The 23350-nt window shown below is 41.7% G+C and overlaps 3 protein-coding genes across 4 annotated transcripts; 1 reads left to right on the top strand and 2 right to left on the bottom strand.

Moving 5' to 3' along the window:
• Positions 1-3958: 3958 nt before the first annotated feature.
• Positions 3959-6995, top strand: mfap5 (microfibril associated protein 5). 2 transcript variants are annotated; one of them, XM_076281062.1, is made up of 7 exons: positions 3959-4058; positions 5012-5087; positions 5188-5220; positions 5367-5399; positions 5605-5692; positions 5798-5871; positions 6029-6995. In XM_076281062.1, the coding sequence occupies exons 2-7, from the start codon at positions 5045-5047 to the stop codon at positions 6130-6132; spliced, it is 375 nt and encodes a 124-aa protein (XP_076137177.1). In that variant the 5' UTR covers positions 3959-4058; positions 5012-5044; the 3' UTR covers positions 6133-6995. The 2 variants fall into 2 exon arrangements, with proteins under 2 accessions (XP_076137177.1, XP_076137176.1); XM_076281061.1 differs by having other exon boundaries at positions 3965-4062.
• A 6369-nt stretch (positions 6996-13364) lies between these two features.
• Positions 13365-16013, bottom strand: aicda (activation-induced cytidine deaminase). The gene is made up of 5 exons (XM_076279552.1): positions 15953-16013; positions 14966-15131; positions 14506-14785; positions 14247-14362; positions 13365-13650 (listed from the first exon to the last, which is right to left on the bottom strand). The coding sequence occupies exons 1-5, from the start codon at positions 15970-15972 to the stop codon at positions 13600-13602; spliced, it is 633 nt and encodes a 210-aa protein (XP_076135667.1). The 5' UTR covers positions 15973-16013; the 3' UTR covers positions 13365-13599.
• A 3472-nt stretch (positions 16014-19485) lies between these two features.
• On the bottom strand, positions 19486-21968 carry nat14 (N-acetyltransferase 14 (GCN5-related, putative)). The gene is made up of 3 exons (XM_076279550.1): positions 21881-21968; positions 21100-21201; positions 19486-20899 (listed from the first exon to the last, which is right to left on the bottom strand). The coding sequence occupies exons 2-3, from the start codon at positions 21178-21180 to the stop codon at positions 20132-20134; spliced, it is 849 nt and encodes a 282-aa protein (XP_076135665.1). The 5' UTR covers positions 21181-21201; positions 21881-21968; the 3' UTR covers positions 19486-20131.
• Positions 21969-23350: the final 1382 nt, after the last annotated feature.

Genomic DNA, 23350 nt, shown 5'->3' with positions numbered 1-23350 from the left:
TAAAACTCATTTGTGCTGTAACCTGAGATCAGATTAAAATTTCACTCATTTATACAATGCAAACGGAACTGAAACCTGCTATCAAGTCTGAATTAAAGCATGTGCGCCAAAGTAGTTACATAGACGATAAAATTACCTGAACTCATTGGATTGAAACAATTTAAGGCAATACATTTAGATTTCGTTATGGATTTTTATGGGGTTTCATGTGCAGAGGTGGAAGACTACAATGTGTTGGTTCTGATTTCACAAATTAGATTGATGTACTTGGCTGACGAGTTGTGCTAATTAGATTCAGCTTTGTTGGTTGGAACAAAGACACCATTTACAGTCCAAATATATCACTTCTTTTAACATTTAATTTTTTTTTTGTCACACTTACTTCACACTAAAGGGAAATTATAAATTTATCATATAATATGATGCTTTTTATTCATGGTTGTTACAATATTGCCTTTGTCCCTAAGCCAGACATTGGATCTTTAACCTTGCTTCATTTCAAGTTAATATTCACATAATGTAAAATTCATGTACACATTATATAATTATGCCTATTTCAATTATATGTTTATATATTATTATATTGCAATATTTATTCACATGTTCTTTTTCGTAAATAGAAGCTCTGTCCCTTGGGTTCATTTTGCCAAAATAAAATCCTCATTGTTTTAGGTTTATATAGCCTACCTAGTGACCATAGCAATAGCCACTCCAAATGGGCTTACATGGCTAGACAAAGAGTGACCATAGGTGGTAAAAAATAGAAGATCAAGGTAAAGGTAAGTTAAAATGAAATTGTGTTTATTGGCGTCATATTTCATGTGAATGGAAAAGCAGCTGGACAAATGTAATTTCATATTGTGTATTTGGCAGGGTAAGATTTCACAAGATTTTAGAGGGAAGAAAAAGGCAAAATGCTATTTCCCACCACAGTCATTTCCACCATGAGTACATGGTGATAAGAAAGACAGGTCGTGGTGTAATTGTCATTGCCTACGCTAGAAAGCAATTTACTTGCCCTACTAAAAATATAGTAGAAAAAACATACATATCATAGGCAAGCATTTTTATCTTAAATTTGTTTATTTAAACCAATTAATTAATCAGTAATCAGTAATTTCCACCACACGGTCTTTTCCGCCACAATATATTTCTTCCATCACATCACAGATATCATTATTCTAGATGGAGTGAAGAATAAACCATGCAAATACATTTTCATATAATGCATTAAATAACATAAAATTAAATAAATCTTCCTGATAAAAAAGAAGTTGGAGAAATATCCTTACATGTGTTTTTGAAATGCTTCTCATGAATGCGATGTTGACAATTGCAGAATCTAGGTCAGCAGCTTCTCTGGCTGGACACCTTGATTACATGTTTAAACAGCAATGTGTCCCAGCTGACCACTTGTGATCGGATTACCCAAAACGCATGTTAAACACACAAACATAAACAGGCCCAAAATATGTGGTGGAACTTCTGCATATGTGTGGTGGCATGGCCACTATCAAAGAAACAGCAAGAACACAATAGACTGGTGAGGACATTATGTGGACATCAGTCATACAGGGGGAATTCTGCAGGTTGATTAGAATTGCAGTGGATGCAGAGATAAATGTACACTACACAACAGCTGGAGCATATAAAACATTCCTAGCAGCAGAAAGCTGATACCCCCGATCACATGCAGGCAAGGTACTGAGATGATGGGTCGCCGGACGGTCCAGTCTGATGGCTTGAGTCAGGCACATGATATCTGCTCCTTATTAAGATCGGGACAGTTTAATCGGCAATCATATCAGAGTCTGAATGGCAGGCAGCTGTGAGATCTTTAAAAGTCCCAAATTAACTCTTTTACAACTGGAGGACTGACAAGCAGTCTGTAACTTGATAGTTTGATCTAGATTCAGATGAACTCATGCACAGTGACATGAATATGAACAATGAGAGTGTACAAACTGTGTGTGTGTGTGTGTGTGTGTGTGTGTGTGTGTGTGTGTGTGTGTGTGTGTGTGTGTGTGTGTGTGTGTGTGTGTGTGTGTGCGTGCGTGCGTGCGTGTATGAAAGAGGTTAGGGAGCAAAGGCGTGAAATACAAGCCTCTGATGCACGTACGCTTTGACGTACAGGAGCCAGGTACCATATGTAAGTTGACTGGAGCAGTACAGCTATAGGCATCTCTGGAAGCTTCTAGGGAATGCTGGGGTAACCTCCTGGCCAGCACTGGACAGCAGAGGGCTGGGCAGTAAGGGAAACTATGCCCTGACTAATAAACATGTCTGGCAGTTATCCAGTGTTTATGAGTTGGCATTTATTCACCCCCCCCCCAATCCCCCCCACCCCACGACTCAAGCTCTCAGACTTCTTACATTAATCTTTATCTCTCTCTCCCTCTCCATCACAGCCACCCCATCCCTCACTCTCCAGCCAAATGGGGACGTGTGGGAGTCTGTCCAGTCTGTTTCTCATCCTCATCAGCACAGGTCAGCTCTCCTGCACGACTCTCTCTCCTCCTCTCTCTGCTGATGAAAGCAATGGGCTTGGGTCAACATGTTCTGGCCCGGACCCTCTGGCTCGTGATCCGCGCTGGTTTTGGGGAGCTCAGTTCACGCCCCCTCTCGCTCCGGGTCTCCATTACTCAGGATGTCATCAGTTCCGTCCCACTGCTTACTTTGTCGACCTTGTTAGGCCACCCGCTCCTCTCCCTGCAGCGGGGCTTTCTAACCTCGTTATGTCAAGCCCGTGATGAGTGAGGGCCCCTTTGAACTGGCACCTGAGTGCCCTGCCCTCCAAATGTCACTTCTAGTCTGTGACTCCGTGGGCATGCCTGACAATATTTATATTTGACAAATTCACTATGAGAATCAGGGACTCGGGTTCCCCCTCACCCGCTCCATTCCCCTCTTCCGATCAAAGAGAGGTCCACATGAGAGAGAGACAGAGGGGTGACATGCACATGCCACAGATGACAGCTAAGAAAAGATCGCCCTCTTTTGTTCTCACTGTTCAGTTTGAAGTGTGGGACTTGATCTCTATTCAAAGCTTTGTTTTTTTTCCGTGGTATCAAGTTAGTCATTTCCCTGTTGGCTCTGTCTGCGCTGTCATTTATATCGATAAGGTTCGCCGTTTTGCACGTGTCGGACAAAGGAGAGCGCCACAGAAGAGGGAGCCAGAGGGAGCGTGCGACATGCTTAGTCAGTGTGCCTTGGCACAGGGAGATGACACAGGCGCGCAGCGCACCTTTTAAGGTAACTGGGAAAGCGTGATAGCTCGCATTCTCCCCAATCGCCACCTACTGCATGAGAAGATTTAAGCACAGAACCACCTGCTCGGGGTGAGACAATTACCCTTCAGAGTTTTCCATCAGTGACACACAGTCTCCCCCTGGTGGTCTTGGAAATGACCTTCGGTCTCTCCTCTGCTTGGCATTGCACCCGTCTCCCCACACTGCAGATTTACAAGGGCTTAAAAGCTTCAGTTCAATTGCTGTACAACTGCTGGGCATCATTTGTGTACACTACTTGAATGGCACCTAGACAGAGAGTTGGAATCTAATGCTGTGGGAAAGAATGTAAGCAACATGCCTGATTGATGGAGGATTTGTACAAATCTTAAACAAATGTTTGGGGTAGTCATAACTGCAGCGAAGGATTATGGATTCTGTTTTTAAATATGACTGTTTCTTTTTAAATGTGAACATTCCACACATGAACAGGCAAACCCTAAAAACTTGAAATATATCAGTTAGTTTGAAAAGTGAAACCACAGCAGCAGCGCAGCTCCTAAGAATCCCCAGATTGGAGCGAGAGCCGCATTCTTAAACATATTCCCCAGAAGAATTAGAGCACGTCTGGAGTCCCTACTCTTAAATCATGGAGCAGACTGATCTGGAGAGAGGGGGAGGAAGGGGGAGTTTAATGGGAGGGAGTGTAGAAGAGAAACAGAAGAGGAGAAGGGAGGGAGAGGAGGAAGGAGGAGAAGGAAAGAGGGGGAAGAGAAAAGACAAAAGATTCAGAAAACAAAAGGAGAGAGGGCCAGTGGAGAGAGAACAGTTGTGAGTATGTGAACAGTTTTAATGGCATTCTACTGTTTACGTCAGATCTGTACTAGTGCATGTGTTGATGCATAAAAGCATGATGAAATGCAAAGGAGACGAATAAGGAATTAAGCAACCCTTTAAAAGGCATACTAGCAGGAAGAAAAGTTAGCCAGTGCTTGGTACCTACTAGACAAGATGTATTTGGAGGACAAAAAGCAACGAGTCTAACTCAGATTGGATAAAAATTACATATTTAAAGAGCACTGGTTACTGTGATGCGGGAGAAAAGCATGCATCCATTGCTTATTTTGTATCCATTTGCATCCATTGCTGCCAAGCTTTTTTGTGCTGCAGTGAATGAGATGCATGTGCAGGCATGGGCGTGTGCAACTGTTTAACGTCTTGTAACTTTATTTAATTCAGTGTCTGGACTGGGCAGGAAGTGAAATACTGAACACAATACAGTAATATTGACCAGCCAGAGAACCTTCTGTGTGTTTGACTGTGAGAACAAGAGGGGCAGAGAAAAGTTGAGAAGGGTGGGGGGGTGGGGGGCAGAGTGCGCACTTCTCATGAAAACACATTCTTTTGCATGAACTCATGTCTTGGACTCCAGACTAACAGAACATGCTCAGGAATATGTCAGTGGAGAATAAAGTACAGAATGGCGTAAGAAACAGCATACTGTAGGGGAGGAGGTTTGACTGCAGGAGGAAATACATGCACGTACAGTATACAGTTACTGAAATAGAAGGTTTGTGCACAAATGACCAGTTTCAACTGTAGAAAGACAGTTAGCTAGGGTCAAATCTCAGCACTGCCAAATTATAAGTCATGGAAAAGAGAGAATGATTAGGCTATGCTTGCCCAATTTGTTTCAGTGTGTGTGTGTGTGTGTGTGTGAGTGAGTGAGAGGGACAGATATTTTAAGTCCTCAAAGTGACTTGGTTACCTCTTGTGTTGTACAGATCATAAAGTTTGGTTGGTTGCATATCTGAGAGATGGGCAGCTACCCAATCATCTTGTTGCTGTGCTGTCTCCATGGTAACCCAAAGACTAAAACAATCATTATGTTAATTACGGTATTATGACAACGTTTTTACTTTCCTCATCACATAAACCTCTAATTGTCTTTTTCCCACAGCGCAAGTTGCAGTTGTCCGTGCCCAACAAACTGGTAAAGTTGCGTCACTGCATAAGCACGTCTGTTTTGTTTACAAGTTCGTGGGATTGATAGTCTGGTGTATACAGACGCTCAGTCTAACTGAGCAGAGTCAGGGCGTAATGTTGTTTCCAACATGTTGTATTTGTGTGTTGTGGCAGTGGGCCCTACAAATGTCCCGGACCTACCATCTGGTGAGTGAGTGTGTGTCACGGATGCTGTGTGTGTAAGGCAGAGAGTGTGAGTGAGGAAGTGAAATGCATAGCATTTAGCGGTCATATTTATTGGAAACCTCAAGCTACAGCAAGGAAACTAAACCACACAATAAAAATCAAACATGTGACCATGATGAGTTCATTGGCACATGTGATGTCTTTGTTGTCTGCTTCCCTCTGCTAGACTGCAGGGAGGAGATGTACCCCTGTACCAGGATGTACTCAGTCCACCGGCCCATCAAGAGATGCATCCACTCTCTGTGCCTTTACAGGTAGTTACAACAGAAGCACATGGTGGACAACATTCTGTTTTTCAGTTGCACTCCTCAGCTGTATTTGTCCCATGAGTTCATTGTGCCCGTATCCATTTCTGTCAGCCTCCCTCGAGTCTATGTGATCAACAAAGAGATCTGTGTGCGCACGGTCTGCCAACAGGATGAACTGCTCAAGGGTGAGTGAGTCTCTGTTATATTCTGATAATAAAGCAACAGATGACTGAGCTGAACCAGTAACCCCCCTGTCCATTTCACTGCCTTTCCCTATACTCCCTCTGTGTGTCTTTCCTCTCTCTCTCTCTCTCTCTCTCTCTCTCTCTCTCTCTCTAACAGCGGAGCTTTGCAGGGAGAAATCTGGCTGGCCCAAGAGACTCACGAGGTCAACTAAAAAACGCTGTCGTCGTGGAAACCCAAAAACCTGGGCAAACAAGGCTTAATCAAGAGGAGGTGACAACATGGAGAGAGAGAGAGAGAAGAGTGAGAGAGATGAAGAAAAGGAAGGGCTGAACAACAAATCTCAAAAGCTCCAGCTTAGTTACTGTTACTAGCTGGGTTTTTCATCCAACTGGTTTACATATTTTAAGCACATTCATGAAAATTCCACCAGACAAAATGTAAGTCTGTGTATATTTCCATATACTGTGTTAAAAGTAAAAATGGACACTCACCTAATCAAAAAAGGGGAGTTCCTAGAGGCTGTACCATCAATATGTAAGATTGTATGGGCAACTTTAAAAGCAACCACTGAAAAAATGTAAACAAATAAACCCATTTTCATGTAACATTTGCACATTGTGCCAAATGTGAATCGGGAGTTTATCCACATCCCTCTAATGAATTGATTTATTATCTGACTCACACAACAAGCATTTGCGGTCAGGTTTTTCTATTCAAATGATCTCAAATTCACATTAAAAGTTGGATGAAAGCTCAGCTATTGTTTCCTTAGAACATTCCAACAAATCGAAACTGACCCACAAAACAATTTTATAATCCTTTATCTCACTTTTGTTGTTTGCTTGTTGGTTTATTTGTCTGTTTTTAAATAATAACCACTTGCGAGGGATCACTTTATTATTTAGATGATGTTCTCATGTTTACACTGACAACAACAGTGCACTTTGTTACGATACTGAATGTTGAAGTGTCTCACTGTTGATTGCATATACCTACATAACTGTACATGTAGAGTTTTTTGAAAAAACTCTTTTTTTTACATTATATCTATGCATCTCCACACACCAATCTGCATCACTAAGATGAGACAGGTGAGTAAAATAAATTAAAATAGAAAAACATGCCTCCAACTGTCTTTGTTCTTTGTCCAAAATGTCTTTGAATGTCTTTGAAAAGGGTCAAATGTCTTACCTACCACACACACACACACACACACACACACACACACACACACACACACACACACACACACACACTTATAGATTATAGCGCAGATCAGGTGTATATGTCAGGTGAGCTCAGGTGTATATCTCAGTGTATATTATGTGTGGTGATGTAAACACTGATCATTAGAGGCTGACTGAGGTTTTCAGAGTAGCTTACAGCCACAAGAAATTACTGTAACTATAAAACCTGAACACATTCAGCACAAGTAATAGCAACATGCACATTTATAACTTTTGAAAATGAATGTATAATCTCCGATCACACCGCAAACACTTATCCTCTCATGTGTGTCAAAAGGGGATTTGGGCTGATGTTCAAGGTTTCCCAAAATCCCAAATAGAATTCCATAGTATTATGATAGGACTGGAACAGTTCAGTGTATAAAGACATGCCTGTGTGACATACCAAAAGGTCAAAGAGTGCATGGAAAGAGAAGACTATATATTGCTCTGGTCAGTGTGTGTATTAGTGTGTTCTAAATATGTGGAGGAGCGAGAATATCCCATCTCCAAGCACAATGAACGCTTCTGTCATGACGCAGAGTGAAGCGACTAAAATGTTTACCAGAACGATACATACAGTGTGCTCCTTCATGTGAATATGAGTGATACACAAACAAGGACACTCCAGACCACTCATCCCTGCACGGGTCCTCCCAGGGTTTGCTGAGAAACACGACTTACGGTAGGGACAGTGAGTAAAGAGTGTTGTTGAACAGATGAACACAGACCAGCTATTGTGCTTTGGGGGAGAATTCTAATCATGTCGCACTGTTCTTCAGCCATGATTAAGCTCTGGGGAAACCGCTGTGAACCTTTCACCTCGGCTAATAACGCTATTTTGAGATCTCCACCTCTGTACACACTTCTCCCACCACCAAACTCACAACAACATTAGACCTACTGGCCTCCACCCACACTCGCCCACACACAAACACACATCCACACACAAACATCCACACACAAACACACACACAGACACACACAGGCGCGCGTGCGCGCGCACACACACACACACACACACACACACACACACACACACACACACACACACACACACACACACACACAGCACTTCAGGCTAGTTATTATTATAACATTCAGAATTAATATGATCAGTTAGATCTTTAACCTCTTCAGTACTTAACAGTGCTTCTATGTATGTAATCAGTGTAATCAATGTAAAAGTCAACATTGCCTTGCAGAATCAAACTCTGAAGTCTTTAGAAGCTCTTCTAACAGTGACGGACTGCATGTGTAAAAACACAGACTGGAACACTAACAAATGTAGCCTACAGAGGGCGCTCAACACCTCATGGGATGCAAAGGCACAACCGTGGTTTCCCCCAGATCTAAACAGCGGTGAGGAACTGTCTGAGATGCTTAGCGTACAACTGAAAAACAAAATTGGCATACCTTAACCTTTGTCTATTTATTTGGTAAAAACACGTCATTTCAGTAGTCCATGAGGTTCATGGTTCAGTGAGACATTCTCGCAAAACCAAGAAACCCCTCCCAGACATGCATGGAACCAATTGAAGATGTCAGTCAGCCTCTCCAAAGGAAAATGACTGCTACACCAGAAACACTTCCACTGTTGTGTCATAACTTTACACACATGATAATGAAAAACATATGAAAATGTAATTGTATTAAATTACACATACTTATTATTATTAAACTGCATAAATAAAATAAATTTAAATTTGGATCTATTTTAAAATCTGTGGATAAACAGATGTGTGAAAAGGGGGCATTACAGAATAGTCCATGAAGAGGACTAGAGATGAGGAAAAGGGAGTTGAGGGGGGAATCCATTATGAAGATATAGCAGAAACTCAACATATACTATTGCTTCTGTGAATGTTACACTTATTCAACCAATTGTTTTGCATTAATCAGCAGAATGCGTATTGCGAATCAATTTTGCAAAATTGTGTCAGAAAGGGTTGAAGTGGAGCGGTGAGTAATTAATGACATTGAATTCAACAGTGGTCCGTGTAACGATTTGCAGTGCTTTGTTCTATTTGCTCCATCCATCTGATCCAAATAAAAAATGTGTTCAATAATCCAATTTTCAATTTTTTTTAACTGGTCAGCAAATAGATAGGGGAGACCGGGGCTGGTTGGAACACTTTTCACTCTCGGTTATATTTCTCCGTCTTACAATGCGTTGAATTGGTCAATTTGTGATTAACTGAAAGCTTGGGATCTCAGCTACAAAATGTATACATTCAATGTCAACAAATGATCCCTTGTTTTGAGTTATATATGATTAAAGTGGTGTTGTGCACGTGTTCCAACCTGCCCCATGCACGGGGTTGGTTGGCACATGTAGTCGAGGTTGGTTGGAACACCTATGTTATAGTCCTTTGCAGTACTCCTTTTGCTTTTGTTTGAAGTGCTCATCTATATCACTACCTGTAGGGCTTTGCTGATTTCTTTTCTGTGTGTTTTTCTTCAGTAGGGCCCACCGTCAAGACCAATTTGGTCCCTACCGATTTTTTTTTACTTCAAATGTTTAAAAATGTCTGAAATGCTTCCAAATGTAAAACTATGTTCAGTAATTACAATAACAATGTTAAAATAAAGATTGATGATGTTTTTATGTGTAAAATACAAAGTTTATAGATTTGTCACAAAATAGCCATAGAGAATGTATGTGCCAACCAACCCCAAAATCAGTGTGCCAACCTGCCCCGCCCACATTAGGTCAAACTTTTTTGCACCAATGCTGTTAGCCTGCTAATATCGGTCACCTCAGGTTTTTAAACTTCATTTTAAATTATAGATGAGTCCCCTAGCAATCAATTATAATGAATATTTTTTATATATTCCTAACTATTACCCTTCTAGGATGTATTTAGTGGGAGGTGCATATTCTAAGTTTTGACACTACAAAATCAAAAAGTTGTTCTCACCTAAAGGGTTAATGACCTGGAGACCAGTTACATACGTGAGTTTACTCTACTCAATAAGGCCGTCAGTTTAGTGTTGGAATTTTGTTGCAGCTCCCTCTAGTAGCCTGGATATTAACAGTGTCTCAACCTGCCCTTGTTCCAACCAGCCCCGGTCTCCCCTAATTGCTGCTATTTTCTAAATGTGTCATTAGTCACGCAAGATAAAGAAAACAGAAACTGGATTGGAAACAAAAGTAAAATTCAGTTAATATTGGATTTTTGCCGGGGTTTTTTTAATGTTTGGGGGGGGGCTGATACATATTGGCGCGCGGTGTTGTAATCACATTTTATCAGCGGATGTAGAGATAGAGGGCTATCAAACACAGTTCAGCTTGCATCAAGGTGCCAAGCGATTGATAATGTCAGCTCGAGATCGATCAGAACCTCAGATGCAGAGGGAGACATTGCTGTGTCCTGACACTTATGAGTAGGCCTACGTGTTCTAGCCTATGTTCTGGGAGGCTTTGAAGACCTACATGAGCATTACCAATGGACTTGAGCCCTAGCCTACAGGCCAATGTAGGCTATTTGCTGTTGAAATTAATAAATGGATAAACTGATAAATTAGGCTCACTGTTGTGTCTTCGTTTAGCCTAATGAAACCTAGTCTATAGTGTAAAGCGTTAAATAAGCAAAAATGCCATGTCAAACAGTGCTTGGGGTATAGCCTGCCCGGTATAGCCAAGACTGACGTCGATGGCAAAGCATTCTGCTTTGGGGAATTATTTGGTATGGCATGGCCATGGTATTCAAATATAGGCTAGGGCCTACTGTAGATATGTTCAACATAGGCTGAAAGTTATGTTTAACGTGCCTTGTTTTAGTTATTAATCTCTAAAGTAATGTCAAAATCACAAACAACTTCAGGCAGCGCTCTCTTCCACCATCTAGCCTGGCCCAGCAAGATGGTGTTCTCCCCCCGGTGCTCGTGGTTCAGTCCAACCACAAGCGCAAAAAAGGGAAATTGGAAAATTGACGCATCATTTCAATTTTTAACTTCTGAACAGAAAACCGTAACTCTGCTCAATTGAAAATCAAAATAAGCAACAATAACCCATTTACTGTGCCGTCCTAAAGAATGGATAACGGATTTTTAAGCCTATTTTTTATATTTTTTCATGTGAATTCTGCAAATAGAACATAGCACTGCAAAGCGTTACACGGACCAACAGTGCTTACCCTGCCAACATTTTGCACCTCACTTGCAATTGCACATCCCCTAACCCAATCATCATGGGCAATCATCATGTGCTCAGCCAGATCAGGAGCATCAAGTTTTAAATAGCTGCTCTCTAGTATGTGTCTGTACTGTACTTTTTCTAAAAATTCTTCTATTTCCTCTGCTATGGTCCATGGCCACCATAGAACTGTCTGGTAAAATGCTGTAAAATTTGGCACTCTGATTGGGGACAGTCCAAGGTCTATGTCTGCAGCTGGTGTTCTAGCGCTACCAATGGGTCAAAGTTGGAGATATGTTTATGCTCATAATTTTAGATCCATATGCCTAGTTATAAAAAATTAGGTATTGATGGAATCCATAGATCAAGCATATGCCAAACTCATCTATATGTAATTTTAATTTAATTTGCCTCTCACATCCAGTTGAAATCCAGTGGCTCAGTCACCAAACAGAAACTGAGCGTGTATCATGGTCAATTTACATTAAAAGTTTATTTTGGGGGGCAAGTTTTTGCATTAGGCTAATTAATCATCACATCTAGCCTGGCACTGCTAGCCAACAATACTTACTAGAAAACAAATTGAGGTCTCTTTGCACAATTAGCCATCTTCACTGAACAGCTAATACTAATGCTAGGCTACCACGTGAGCTGAGACAATGAAATGACATATATTCTTAGAAACTGACACAAAAAAACAAATGCTCATGAATCAAGATTATGTTGATCCATAAATGGTGCAGATGTGGGTAAACGTTAAGGTCCTTTCATCAAATAGGATTGCACCACCGTCTACCACAATGTATAATGCAACATGCGTCAGACAGGGGTGAGCTTAATCTTTCATGAAGATTGTGCAACAATTAGGTATGATTTTAGGCAGCTCAACTTCAAATTCATTTTGAAAGTGCCATGTGAAGGGCAGATAAACATGTCATTCCCACCAGCCATCAGCAGGATACACTAAATAATTCTATGTTCCAGGTTGGAACAAATCGCAGAAATGAATGAAAACCTTTCACATTGCTGACACCTAAAGACACCATGTTAGCAAGCTTCTGTAAGAGCCTCAAGACTCTGGGTGCTGTTTGTAAGGTTTATCATGCCTTTTAGCTATAGTTTGCCAGTTTTATCCTGAACTTTGCACAGTGCTGCTTTAACCCATGATCATTACAGTATAACCTAAACATGGGGCCCTAATTTAAATGGAAATGCAAAGTCTATCAACAAGCAAAATTATCAGACATGACCAAGCTATGGTGTGGCATGTGGTAGAATTGAGCTGACTCATCAGTGTTTACAGCTAAAGTCCCATGGACCATGGTACATTAGCAATGTTTACAGCTAAAGTCTTGCCCATGGTGTTACAATAGCAATGCTTACAGCTAAAGTCTTGCCCATGTTGTTACATTAGCAAATTGATTTTGCCTAGTTGTTAAATTAGCTTTGGTTAGACCTAAGACTTCATTCAAGTTAGTTCAAGTTCATCATTCAAATTAGGCCCATACTGTGACAGCATACAAATTATTTGATGAATCTTTTCAATCGGCAGCTAATAGTGGTTTTGGTCAACACAAAAGTGTTGCTCGTAAATTCAAGGAGAGAGAATTCAGACACTTGTTTCAGAGCTCTGTCAGGTATCATCACTATAGATAGATAGATAGATAGATAGATGCTTTATTGATCTCCAAGGGACAATAGACAGATACCTGTAGCACAGAGGCAAGACTATACCGTTCTCGGTTGGGAAACTTAACATAAAAACTCTAAAAAGAGATCACAGCCTCTCTGTTTCTGCCAATCTCCTAAGAACAGACTTGATGCTCACATTGGGATTCAGCTTTGACACATATCGACTTGTAATTTGTATCACCATTCTCAGTTTCACTCAATTGTCATATTGACATTTATGGGTTTAGTTTACTTACTAAGGCTGTCTGTGTACACACAGTAGGCTACACCTAAATGATTGCATGATTGTTTTGTTTTTTTGTTTAATTCACTGTTTTTATTATCAAACAAAACAATACATTGTTATGCTCAAAATCACGAACAACATTACATTTAATTCCCCCCACACCCACCCCCTGATTGTATGATTGTTATTGTTTGATTGTTATAGGTGATCACTGTGCATCATACCAGTGTATTTTATTCAATTTTGCTCTCAGTAAAAACAACAGTCACAGATTTTCATATAAAAAGTTACCTATCGGGTAACAATAAATGCCAAAATGCCTTTAATGCTATACATATGTGCATGTGATAAAATTCAAGTCTCAGGATTAGCACCAGTAGGCTACTTTGCTATAGCAACAATTTTCAGAATGCATCTTCATATTCAGCACAGAAGAGGATGAGTGTCACAGTCCAAGCAGCGTAAACGCATCTCTCAGGTCTTCAGTCTCAGTAGGCTGGAATAGGAACACCAAAGTTAATGGTCAGAGAGTTGCCATTGCTGTTGAATACAAGTTAATACAACTTAAAGGAACCGTATGTAAGAACTGTATTTCAATTAATCATAAAATGGCCTTGATATGTCACTAGACATTAAAAAATCATGTTCATTTTAAATACTTATACCAATCTACTAATCACGAAGTCAGTAGTGTTTCGGCATCCTGGTTGCCAGCTCTGCCAGGCAGGGGGGAGGGGGAGGGGATGCACCGCTCTACAGTAATTTGAAAGTGATTGCAGTACCAGTTTTGGCCACAATCTTACATACGGTTCCTTTAATGTGTACATAAATATATGACATAAGAGTGACATGACACTGTCATGACACATGAACCCTAACCCCAACCCTAACCCTAACTTGTTATGACAAAAACAAATGACACTTAATGACAGAAGCATTATGTCATAAACGTTTATGACTTGTCACGATCATGACAATGTCATGTCACACTTATGTCGATACTGTCAAGTAAAGTGTAACCAAATATACATATTTTGTCTTTTGCTATAAATATTCATATTTTGTCTTTCTCAAAATTGTGTCAAATAATACCATGAGGATGCGGTAGAGTTTCCTGGACAGTCTCACAGAGTTCTGGTGGAGTCCATCCCAAGCCTTAAAGGCTCTTGCATTGCAAGCCACAAATGTTTGCCAACAGTAGAAATAGTCTGAGGAGAGAGAAAAGTTGAGAACCGTAATGAACTCAGCAAACACAAACTTGCACTCTGGTCAAAAACCTACTGCAGCAGAGAGCATATTGTGTGACTGTGTCATTAATTTCTGGGTTCATTTCTAAGTTATGTTGTCATACCTTTGAAAGTCATAATGGACAGCTTCACCCCTGCTCTCTTCAACTCCCTGAGCCCCTCTCTCTCCCTGCTGTCTTCCAGATCACAGAAGTAGAGGCGTGAGATGAAGATCCGCAGCCGCAAGTTTGGCATCTGTGACAGGAGGTTGGACAGGCGGCGGGCGCAGTCCGAGCATGGTGACCAGGAACAGAACCAGGTGACGGAGTAGCATAGCCTCACTCCACCCGGACCAATATCCCATAGGCCTGGGCACAGCCAACCCAGGTATCGCAGAAACAGAACCTGGATACAGTGGGTTATTTTGTTTGATTTATCAAGATACATTTGGGAAAATAGAGTAAATGACAAATAGTTATTACACTGATATGACAAAAGCCAAATAGTTAAATGCTATACAAAACATTTCTGCATTTTCCTGGTTCTTGGTTCAGTCTCCTCAGCATGGAGCGCTCCATCACTTACCTCCACGTGACAGCCGGTGCGATTGCGCATGTGCCCGAAATCAAAGGACAGTGAGTTGGGTCCAATCCTTCTCTTCACCACAAAGCACAGATAAGTCTCACAGCGACCGCGAGCCCACCGCATGTTTTTGTATTGGTAGATGAACTTCTTCTGGGCCAGTAGCACACTGATGGATTGAATGAGTGCATTAGTCCAGAGGTTTAGACTGCTGGGTGATCACTCAAAGACCTGATTTTACTTTTGTCGGAAATCATCAGAGGATGTATTTGAATAGTTTTTTTGTATTTGGTATTTTGTACAGTGAAAGAGGTTTATGGTTTCATCAACTGCAAGAAGTTGACAACAAGTATGCATTACGAAGAACACAAGACAATAAGAAAACTAGTCTGCCTAGTTTCCTCGACTATACACATACACATAAAACATAAAAACCCTAGTTCCTGTTACTACCCCACGCAATTCATTTATCAGCAAATCGAAACGTTAGTTTTTAATCAAATAGAAATGTACGACACAGGTGCAGTTCCATAAATGTCTTAAGAATAAGTGCAAGAAATGATTCAGCTGAAGGCAAAAGACCCGTTTAAAACTCCATCACTGTGATCGCTGGAAGTGTCTAACTTCATCATATCACTCAGCCTGCCCCAGCATTACTCATGTAGGCAGATTATAATGAGTAACCATAAGCATACACAGAGAGACCCAAATACTCTGCCTGAGTCTCGGTTTCAGTTGTGAAATCTTGATTGAAACCAGAGAAAGTCATTACCGATGTCATCTGTGTAACATTTGTACAATAGCACTAAATAGGGCAGTCAAGATCTTATTGCTTTATTCACTAAATAGGCATTGTGAACTTAACAGGTAAAGGCTTACTTAAAGGTAAGCCATAAAATGACATGCAACTTTGTTATTACAATACAATAAGCCTCTTCTTATTACATTTCAAAACAAAAATAACTGCATCACGTTTAAAAAAAAACTCACCTGTCTAACTTGGTTTTCATTTTGAAAGATGAAAGTCGTGCATCCAAGCATGCAGAAGTCACTGATGGTGTGCAGTGGGCTGAACAAAGCAAACATATAGATTATCTGCAACACAGACATGTAGTGCAGCAACTGGGATGCTGGTTGGGCAGAGAATGTTTTTCAAATAATTGGGGGAGGGGAGACAAGCATCTGAAAATATCAATGACTATCTCTCCGCACGACTGACAGGTAACGTTCAACTGTTTCATTTCATGTTTCACCCATTTTTGGTTAGTTTTGACTACTACTGTTTAGCTGTACACTGCAAAAACTGTGTATCTAACCAAGTGTCATTAATGGTTAGATCAATGTTCTTATATTAAGATAAAATTTTTAAGATGTGTCAAAAGAGCAAGCAAATTTGAAAATAAAATCAAGCTCCTATTAAATTAAGTCAAAATTATCTTACGAGAGCGCCAGGTAAGTCTCTTTATACTAAAAAACAATACCAACTAGATTTTGAGCTTAATATAAGAATCACACATGGATAGAAAAGTAGTTTTGCAGTGTATGCTAGACCAGAAGTTCTCAACCTTTTTGGGGCTAAGACGCACCAAAGATCAATACAAAACCGCAAGGCACACCGACTTAACATTACTAATTATGACACATCAAACACATGATTAACGGCTGTAACAGGGGTGTTCATTCTTATGCCCACATGTGTTTGTTGTTTGTGAGTTGAGACCACAACAATAGGCATATGCTCACATGATGTTGACTGAGCTACGTAACAGCTCTGTAGCCCATAAGGCTACTTTATAACAACCACTTTGGATTAATATATATTAGTTGTTATATATTCTTAATAATGAAGAAAAACTACAAAGCTTTTAGACACAGTATTGCACAATGTGAATGTGTGCACAATTCCATGTTTGCACAATAGGCCTTAGTGACCAGAAATCAGTCCCATGGGAGTTTTGACGTGAGCGGTATTCCTGTTATTTACAAATGTACGTCAGCAAACTGCCAGCAGCGTAACTATGGAAATGACACAATTTTCCAGACCTCCTGCACCCAGTCAAGGAACCTACCACATTGGTTTTCCCTGATGATTAAGACACCCACTGAAGAAAGCCTCCCACATACACACTCTCTCTGTTTTATTCCTCTCCTTTTGTTTTCCTCCACCCTCAGCCTTTCCACTCGTTTAGTTCCCACCAGGGGCCTAAAATGTGGGAGAAACCATGGGGGGTCCCAAATAAGCTTCAGGATCTGACACCTACCATACCCAGGCTATTATGGAGACCAGGGAATTCCCCCAAAACACAGAGTGAGGTGTACCAACCAAGGACCTTGAGGGGCCCCTTCGGCTAAGAGATGAGCTCGCCACCAGCATCCAGTGTTACGGCATCACTGAGTCACAGCCAGCTATAAGAGATTCTATTGCAGAGCACTGCAATGTTTTTCCTTCTCATTGGCATACACACTCACTCTCTCTCTCTCTGACACACACACACACAACCACTACAGACAAACTGTGAGACACAGAGACATAAACACTCACACACTCCCTTACGCACAGAGCCTCCATACTCAGCTGTCTGCTTCCAATGACTCTCCCTCACCCTCTCATGCACCCTGTGGTTGGGGAAATCACCGTTTCCCAGAGCCTTTTTCTTTTCTTTTTCACTTTATACCACAGCGGCATGTGATGTGTCTGTGCGTCTTCAATCTGATTTAACACATCTGGAAGGGATCTGTCTTCTCCTCTGATTTACCTTCCAACCGCAAGCAGGCTTCACAGTTCCCTCACTGCAATCCCACAGTCTGAGCGGCTCTGGATTTGAGACTCACAGAGCCTGTAACAGAAGGGGAGAAGAGATGGGACCAAAGAGGTCAGTGCGGACAAGTTTGGCCACTTGGTTCCAAAAAATTGTATGTTCCGCTGGCCTTCCAACTGGACTCTGGCCACCTGGCTGCGTTTTGATCCTCAGCCCGACACCGGGTGTGTTGTGCTTGAACGTGCGATGGACGGCCGTGTGTGTGTGTTGTGGGAATTGTGGAAGAGTTACTCATGACTGTGGTTTTCACCACAGATGACCTGAGTCTCACATCACTTTCACTGCAAAGGCACAGACACAGACACACACAATCATAGGGTCTAGATGGGCTGAGGACCCACCACCAAAGAGCACTAACTCTTCAGAAACAAGTGGAGGAGCAGGCACAGGAAATGTCCAGTCACGTTTTCCGAAACCCACCCTCCCACACACACACAGACGCCCTCTCTTCTCCTGTTGCATATGCGCGCACACACACACACACACACACACACACGCACACACACACACACACACACACACACACACACACACACACACACACACACACACACACACACACACACACACACACACACACACACACACACACACACACACACACACACACACACACACACACACACACACACACACACACACCATGTGCAGACACACATGAACACATTCACAAATATCATGTCTACTCTTCCAGAGCCTCAGTCTTGCATCTGTTTCCTGAAGGCAATAATAGCTTCATCACTGATAGGGTGTCCTTGTGCCTTGTGACTCGACAAATGATTTTGGATGTCCGTTACAGTGTATTTGCATGTAAACACCCACCTTTCCTATATGTTAGCAGAAGTTGTGTCTGACTTTTTCTGCATGATCACTCTTTCTTGAACGTGGGTATTTGCATGCAAATACACTTTGTAACGGACATCCAAAATCATTTGTCGAGTCAGTAACTTTTAAACCCTCTTTTATGGAATGGAATCAAGAAGTATTTGATATAGATGCAAGAACTGTTCAGCAGAATATAAAAATCTCCATTTTTTTAAAGTTGACCTATAACATTTATAACTTAACAGTCATGTCAGGTAATGCGTGCTATCTTTGCAAAGTGTTTCCCCACAAACAAACACTAGTTTACAGTTCACGCTGTATTGGGGGCACGATGACTTCAAAGACACATGTCAGCCACAGCGCAGTAGTCAGAGCGACTAGCTGTATAGCTCACATAACCACACGTGCATAGCTTGAGAGATTATGTCTTTAGCTACAACCCAGTCTACACCCACATGTAACCTGCAGAGCTGCTTTAGTGCAGCATGCCGTGTGTTTGTACTGCATATCACAGCCAGCACAAATGCATAAACATAATTCCACAGTGATACACACATCATGATCATACTGTATATGGCAGTGTCTTTGCAAATGACACAGGTGAAGTCATTCATGTTTTGCAGACTCATAGCAGGAAATGCACTCAGGTGCACTGTGGCAGAAGATGTGAAGAGTGAGAGAGGGAGAAAGTTCTGTCGACTCACAGAAACCACAGCTATTTTAACACACCTGTTTAAACCCCACAGGATGTACAAACACACTATAATATTCTTCATTAATATGACCATTCGTTTACATTTCAAATTTTCAAAAATTAGATTTTTTCAACATATTTATTTAGCAAAAAAACAACAAATGTAACATAATGTATTTTCCAGTGTAACACATGAAGTTCAATTATATAGGCAAACAATAACTACACACCACACTTTAATAACAACAGCCTTAGAAAATGATAAATAATCAAATAAATACATAAAAAAATGATAATCCCAGCCCATTGAGAGTGTTTAACTGTCAACGTGAGAATAATCAAGCTTGCTGCCTTCAGCCAATGGGACTTCTTGCATTGCAAAAGGCTGGAGAACCACACATGCACACCACTGGAATAAGTGTCCATGGAGCCCATTAGTAGACATATGGCCAAAGTACCAAGCTCAAATGTGTGTGTGTGTGGGCCTCCAAATGCAGCCTTTGGGGTTGATTATCTTGTCTGCGCTTGGCTCCTTCCTTCCTCCTTCTAATTGCTTTCTCTCATCCCCTCTTATTTGTCTCTCTCTTCTTATGCTGTTTTTCCCATGAGGTGGGAGAGCCTCAGCACTGGCCTTTAGGGGCTGTTCTCCATAAGACTTCAGTGTAAAAACAGCACTACGGGCAAGCTAGCCGCCGCTTTACAAGACCAACTTCAGCCAGGCTTCTCACACTGTTTTATTTGCTCTTCAATAGGAGGGTAAAGATGTGCTGATACAGAGGAGTGCAGCTGCCCTGTGTCTCTGTGCTGGAAGCCCCCCCCGGCCAACCCTCCTCATAGGTCTTTCACGAATACTTTAGTGACAGGGAATCCCAGCCAGCCCTTCTGAGGCTCTTCGAAGTCCTTATTCAGCACTTCCTCCCCGTCAGCCACCTCGCCCTGTAGCCGGTAGCCCAGCTTCCTGAAGAAGAGCTCCCCCACGCGGGAGGGGAAGGGCACGTGGGCGTAGACCCTCCGGGAGCCCCGCTCCTTCTCCCGGTTCGTGAGACACTGCACCAACAGGCTGCCCAGGCCTTCCCTCCGGTACCAGCTCTGCACCACCAGCCTGCAGATGCGGGTCGCCCCCGAGCGGTTCACCGGCTCCCTGGACACGCAGCCGATGACTTCCCCGTCGCAGTCCACCACCCACACCTCCCCTGCCACTCGCGCTCTGTCCTGCAGATCTTCCATGTCGTGGTTCTCGGCCTCTTTTCCTTTCTCCTCCTTCTTCTTCCTCCGCTTAGCCTTCTCCTGGGCTTTGCCTCTGACCCCTACGGGCCTGGCCATCCGTGAATAGGGGTTCTCGAGCTCGGAGTCTCTCTCCGCCAGGTAGGTGCTGCCCACGTAGTCCCAGTACGGCCGGCGTGCTCCCAGGATCCCAGTGGAGCGGGGCAGCGTGAGCTTGAGGTAGATGATGACGATGAACACGGGAATGACCAAGGCCAGGATGAAGGAGTGCAGAACGCAGCGCAGGATGGATGAGAGGACGGCCAACATGAAGAGCGCCAGAGGGCGAGTGAGGAGATGCAGGATCAGCCGGTTCTCTGTGCCCTCGCAGCCCTCCTGACATGGAAATCAAGAGAGGCCAGAAAGTATGCATGACAATCAAACTGTGAATTAGAGGACATACTATTCATTGCCTAAGAAATACCACCAAAACTCTTGTACACTCACACAAAATGAATTGTGTGTATAACAAAAAACTTGATCAATAAAAAGGACAGTTCTTCTATGCATGAGATAGATCTAAATAATAGTACAACCTTTATCAAACCTTTGACCGCCTCTATGTCTTCTAGCCTCATCCTTCGGAGGACTACACTTCCCAGGTCTAGCCTCACCATGACTGCAGCTGTCAAGACTCCCTGTAAAATTGCATATAAAGGGAAATAAAGGTCATCATTACAGCAAGAGCCTGTTAATAAACATCAGATGAAATCACTGACCAAATGAAGTAACTATTGGGGGCAAACAGCTCTCTCACAGGCCCCTGATCAACAATAAAGTAACGGTTTACTACAGCTGCAGTATTTTCCATCAACCTCTAGAGGGTACAGTAATCTTATCAGGATAACCCCCATCAAGCATGTTGATGAAAAACTTTACATTGTATCCAATGAAGCCACTGGTTGAGAAAGTCTGTAGCGTGATCGTCTAGACAAAACAAAGTGACGCTTATAAAGTCAAGTATGTAATGTATCATACTGATGGCTTCTAAATAAAACAGGGGGAGTCAATAGAAATGAGCGGATTATGGGGGTTGCGCATGGCGTGCGGCTATTTCATGTGGCTCGCCGCCCTTATTTTTGTCATAAAGCTCGAGCATGTCACGCAATTATGAATAAGTCCATCCTCAAAATATCTCTGCTTTGCACGCGATATTTTGACCAGATGTTAATTCCGTGCGGCCGATGATTAAATGCGAATACAACGATGGGTCGGGGGCGATAGCTAGCCTTTCATCCAAATAACAAGGCAATGATTAAGAGCTTTATACACCATAGTATAAGCTACAGTCTGCTGTTTTTTTTACGATGATCTTACCTTTTTAGAAGAGGTGTGGTGTATCGGTGGGATATCCACGGACTATAATAAAACGTCCAGCGATGCTGCTCTGACTGAAATAAGCAATAGATAGAATGACCTACGTTCTTTACGTAGGCTATTTCATAGGCTACGGAAACACTACACCGTCAACGTACGTAAATCGAGATGAGAATTGGAAATCTGCGCAAACGTGGGTCAAATTTCTAGACCACGCAAAATGTGTAATGTACGGGAATACTTCTAGTCCATATTTAGAGTGAATTCGCTGCCATGAACTCGTAGGCTATGTTAGAAATTAAAGCAACATGCGCAATTGCCTACTAGGCCTATACAATAAAAAATATGTTGAATAACTGTTTACCCTATAAGATTTGCTCATTAGACCTACATTATCAGTTAAATACAATCCCAGTGTTATATTGGTAAGCAACATGCTTAGGATATAGCTTAGGGCTACCTAAACAAACGACGTATAGACTATTGGCATGAAGAGCCTAATTAATTTAGCAAGCCTACTTGGACTAACTTCTCAAGTATCCTACTCTGACAGACAGGATCTTGGACAGAAGCATCAAGAATGGCAGACTGTTTGTGAGTCAGAGAATTAAAAACATCTAAGTGAAAATAAATCAGAAGTTACTGCAATGACAAGAAATCCCAGTTTTTGATTATGACTGAAGATTCATGCATAACATTTTCTACATTTTCTGCAGTCTTAAAACAAATGTGTGGAAAACAACACAACTTGCGTCCAGATAGGGACAACACAGTTTGTGTCGTTTCCAACACATTGCTTATTTGTTACACAATGTGTGTTGAAAATAACAGAACTTGTGTTTGTTTTTTAACTGTTATTTTTATCTCAGTGTCCAGATAAACACATTTGTTTAAGAGTGTGCGTTTATTCCCTCTATAGCCAATAATAATGTATATTCCCTCTCTAGCCAATAATAATGTATATTATTACCGACAAAAAAAAGAAAAGTTACTTGTTCAGACTCTGAACAGGGCAGACATTCACAAGTGATGGGCAACTGAAAATGACTCCAAAGAGCATGGGAGGTTTACAATCAATTTGTGTCCAGTATGATACTCAGTATCAGTGTATGAATCTCATTCAAAAAACCTTCACAGGACATACATCAAAGATACCAAATGATTTTCAGAATATTTTATACTTTTTCCTCATCCATCAATACATGTGCCTATTTTTAACAGCTTAAAAATGTTGCTTTTATTGCATGATAAGATAAAGGTGGTCAATAATGCCTTTACCTACAATCTGTCTGGTGTAGGGGTAAGCATGGGGGTGTCGAGATAGATGACCTTTGTATGTGCCACCCTAAAAGGCTGTACACGGAACTTCACATCTTGTCATTATATGACTGGTCTCGTTTACCTACTGACCACCCTGAATAGGGAAGCAAAATGTGATATCTTGGCTGGAGAGAAGAGACCCCACCAGCT

Source organism: Alosa pseudoharengus, unplaced genomic scaffold, assembly GCF_046254945.1.
Source record: "Alosa pseudoharengus isolate Yale_2024_CS ecotype anadromous, Long Island Sound unplaced genomic scaffold, YU_APseudo_1.1 YU_APseudo_1.1_scf_12, whole genome shotgun sequence".
In the NCBI taxonomy this organism is placed as follows: Eukaryota; Metazoa; Chordata; class Actinopteri; order Clupeiformes; family Clupeidae; genus Alosa; species Alosa pseudoharengus.
The sequence above is the reverse complement of the archived record's forward strand: the minus strand, read 5'-3'. Positions and strand labels throughout refer to the sequence as shown.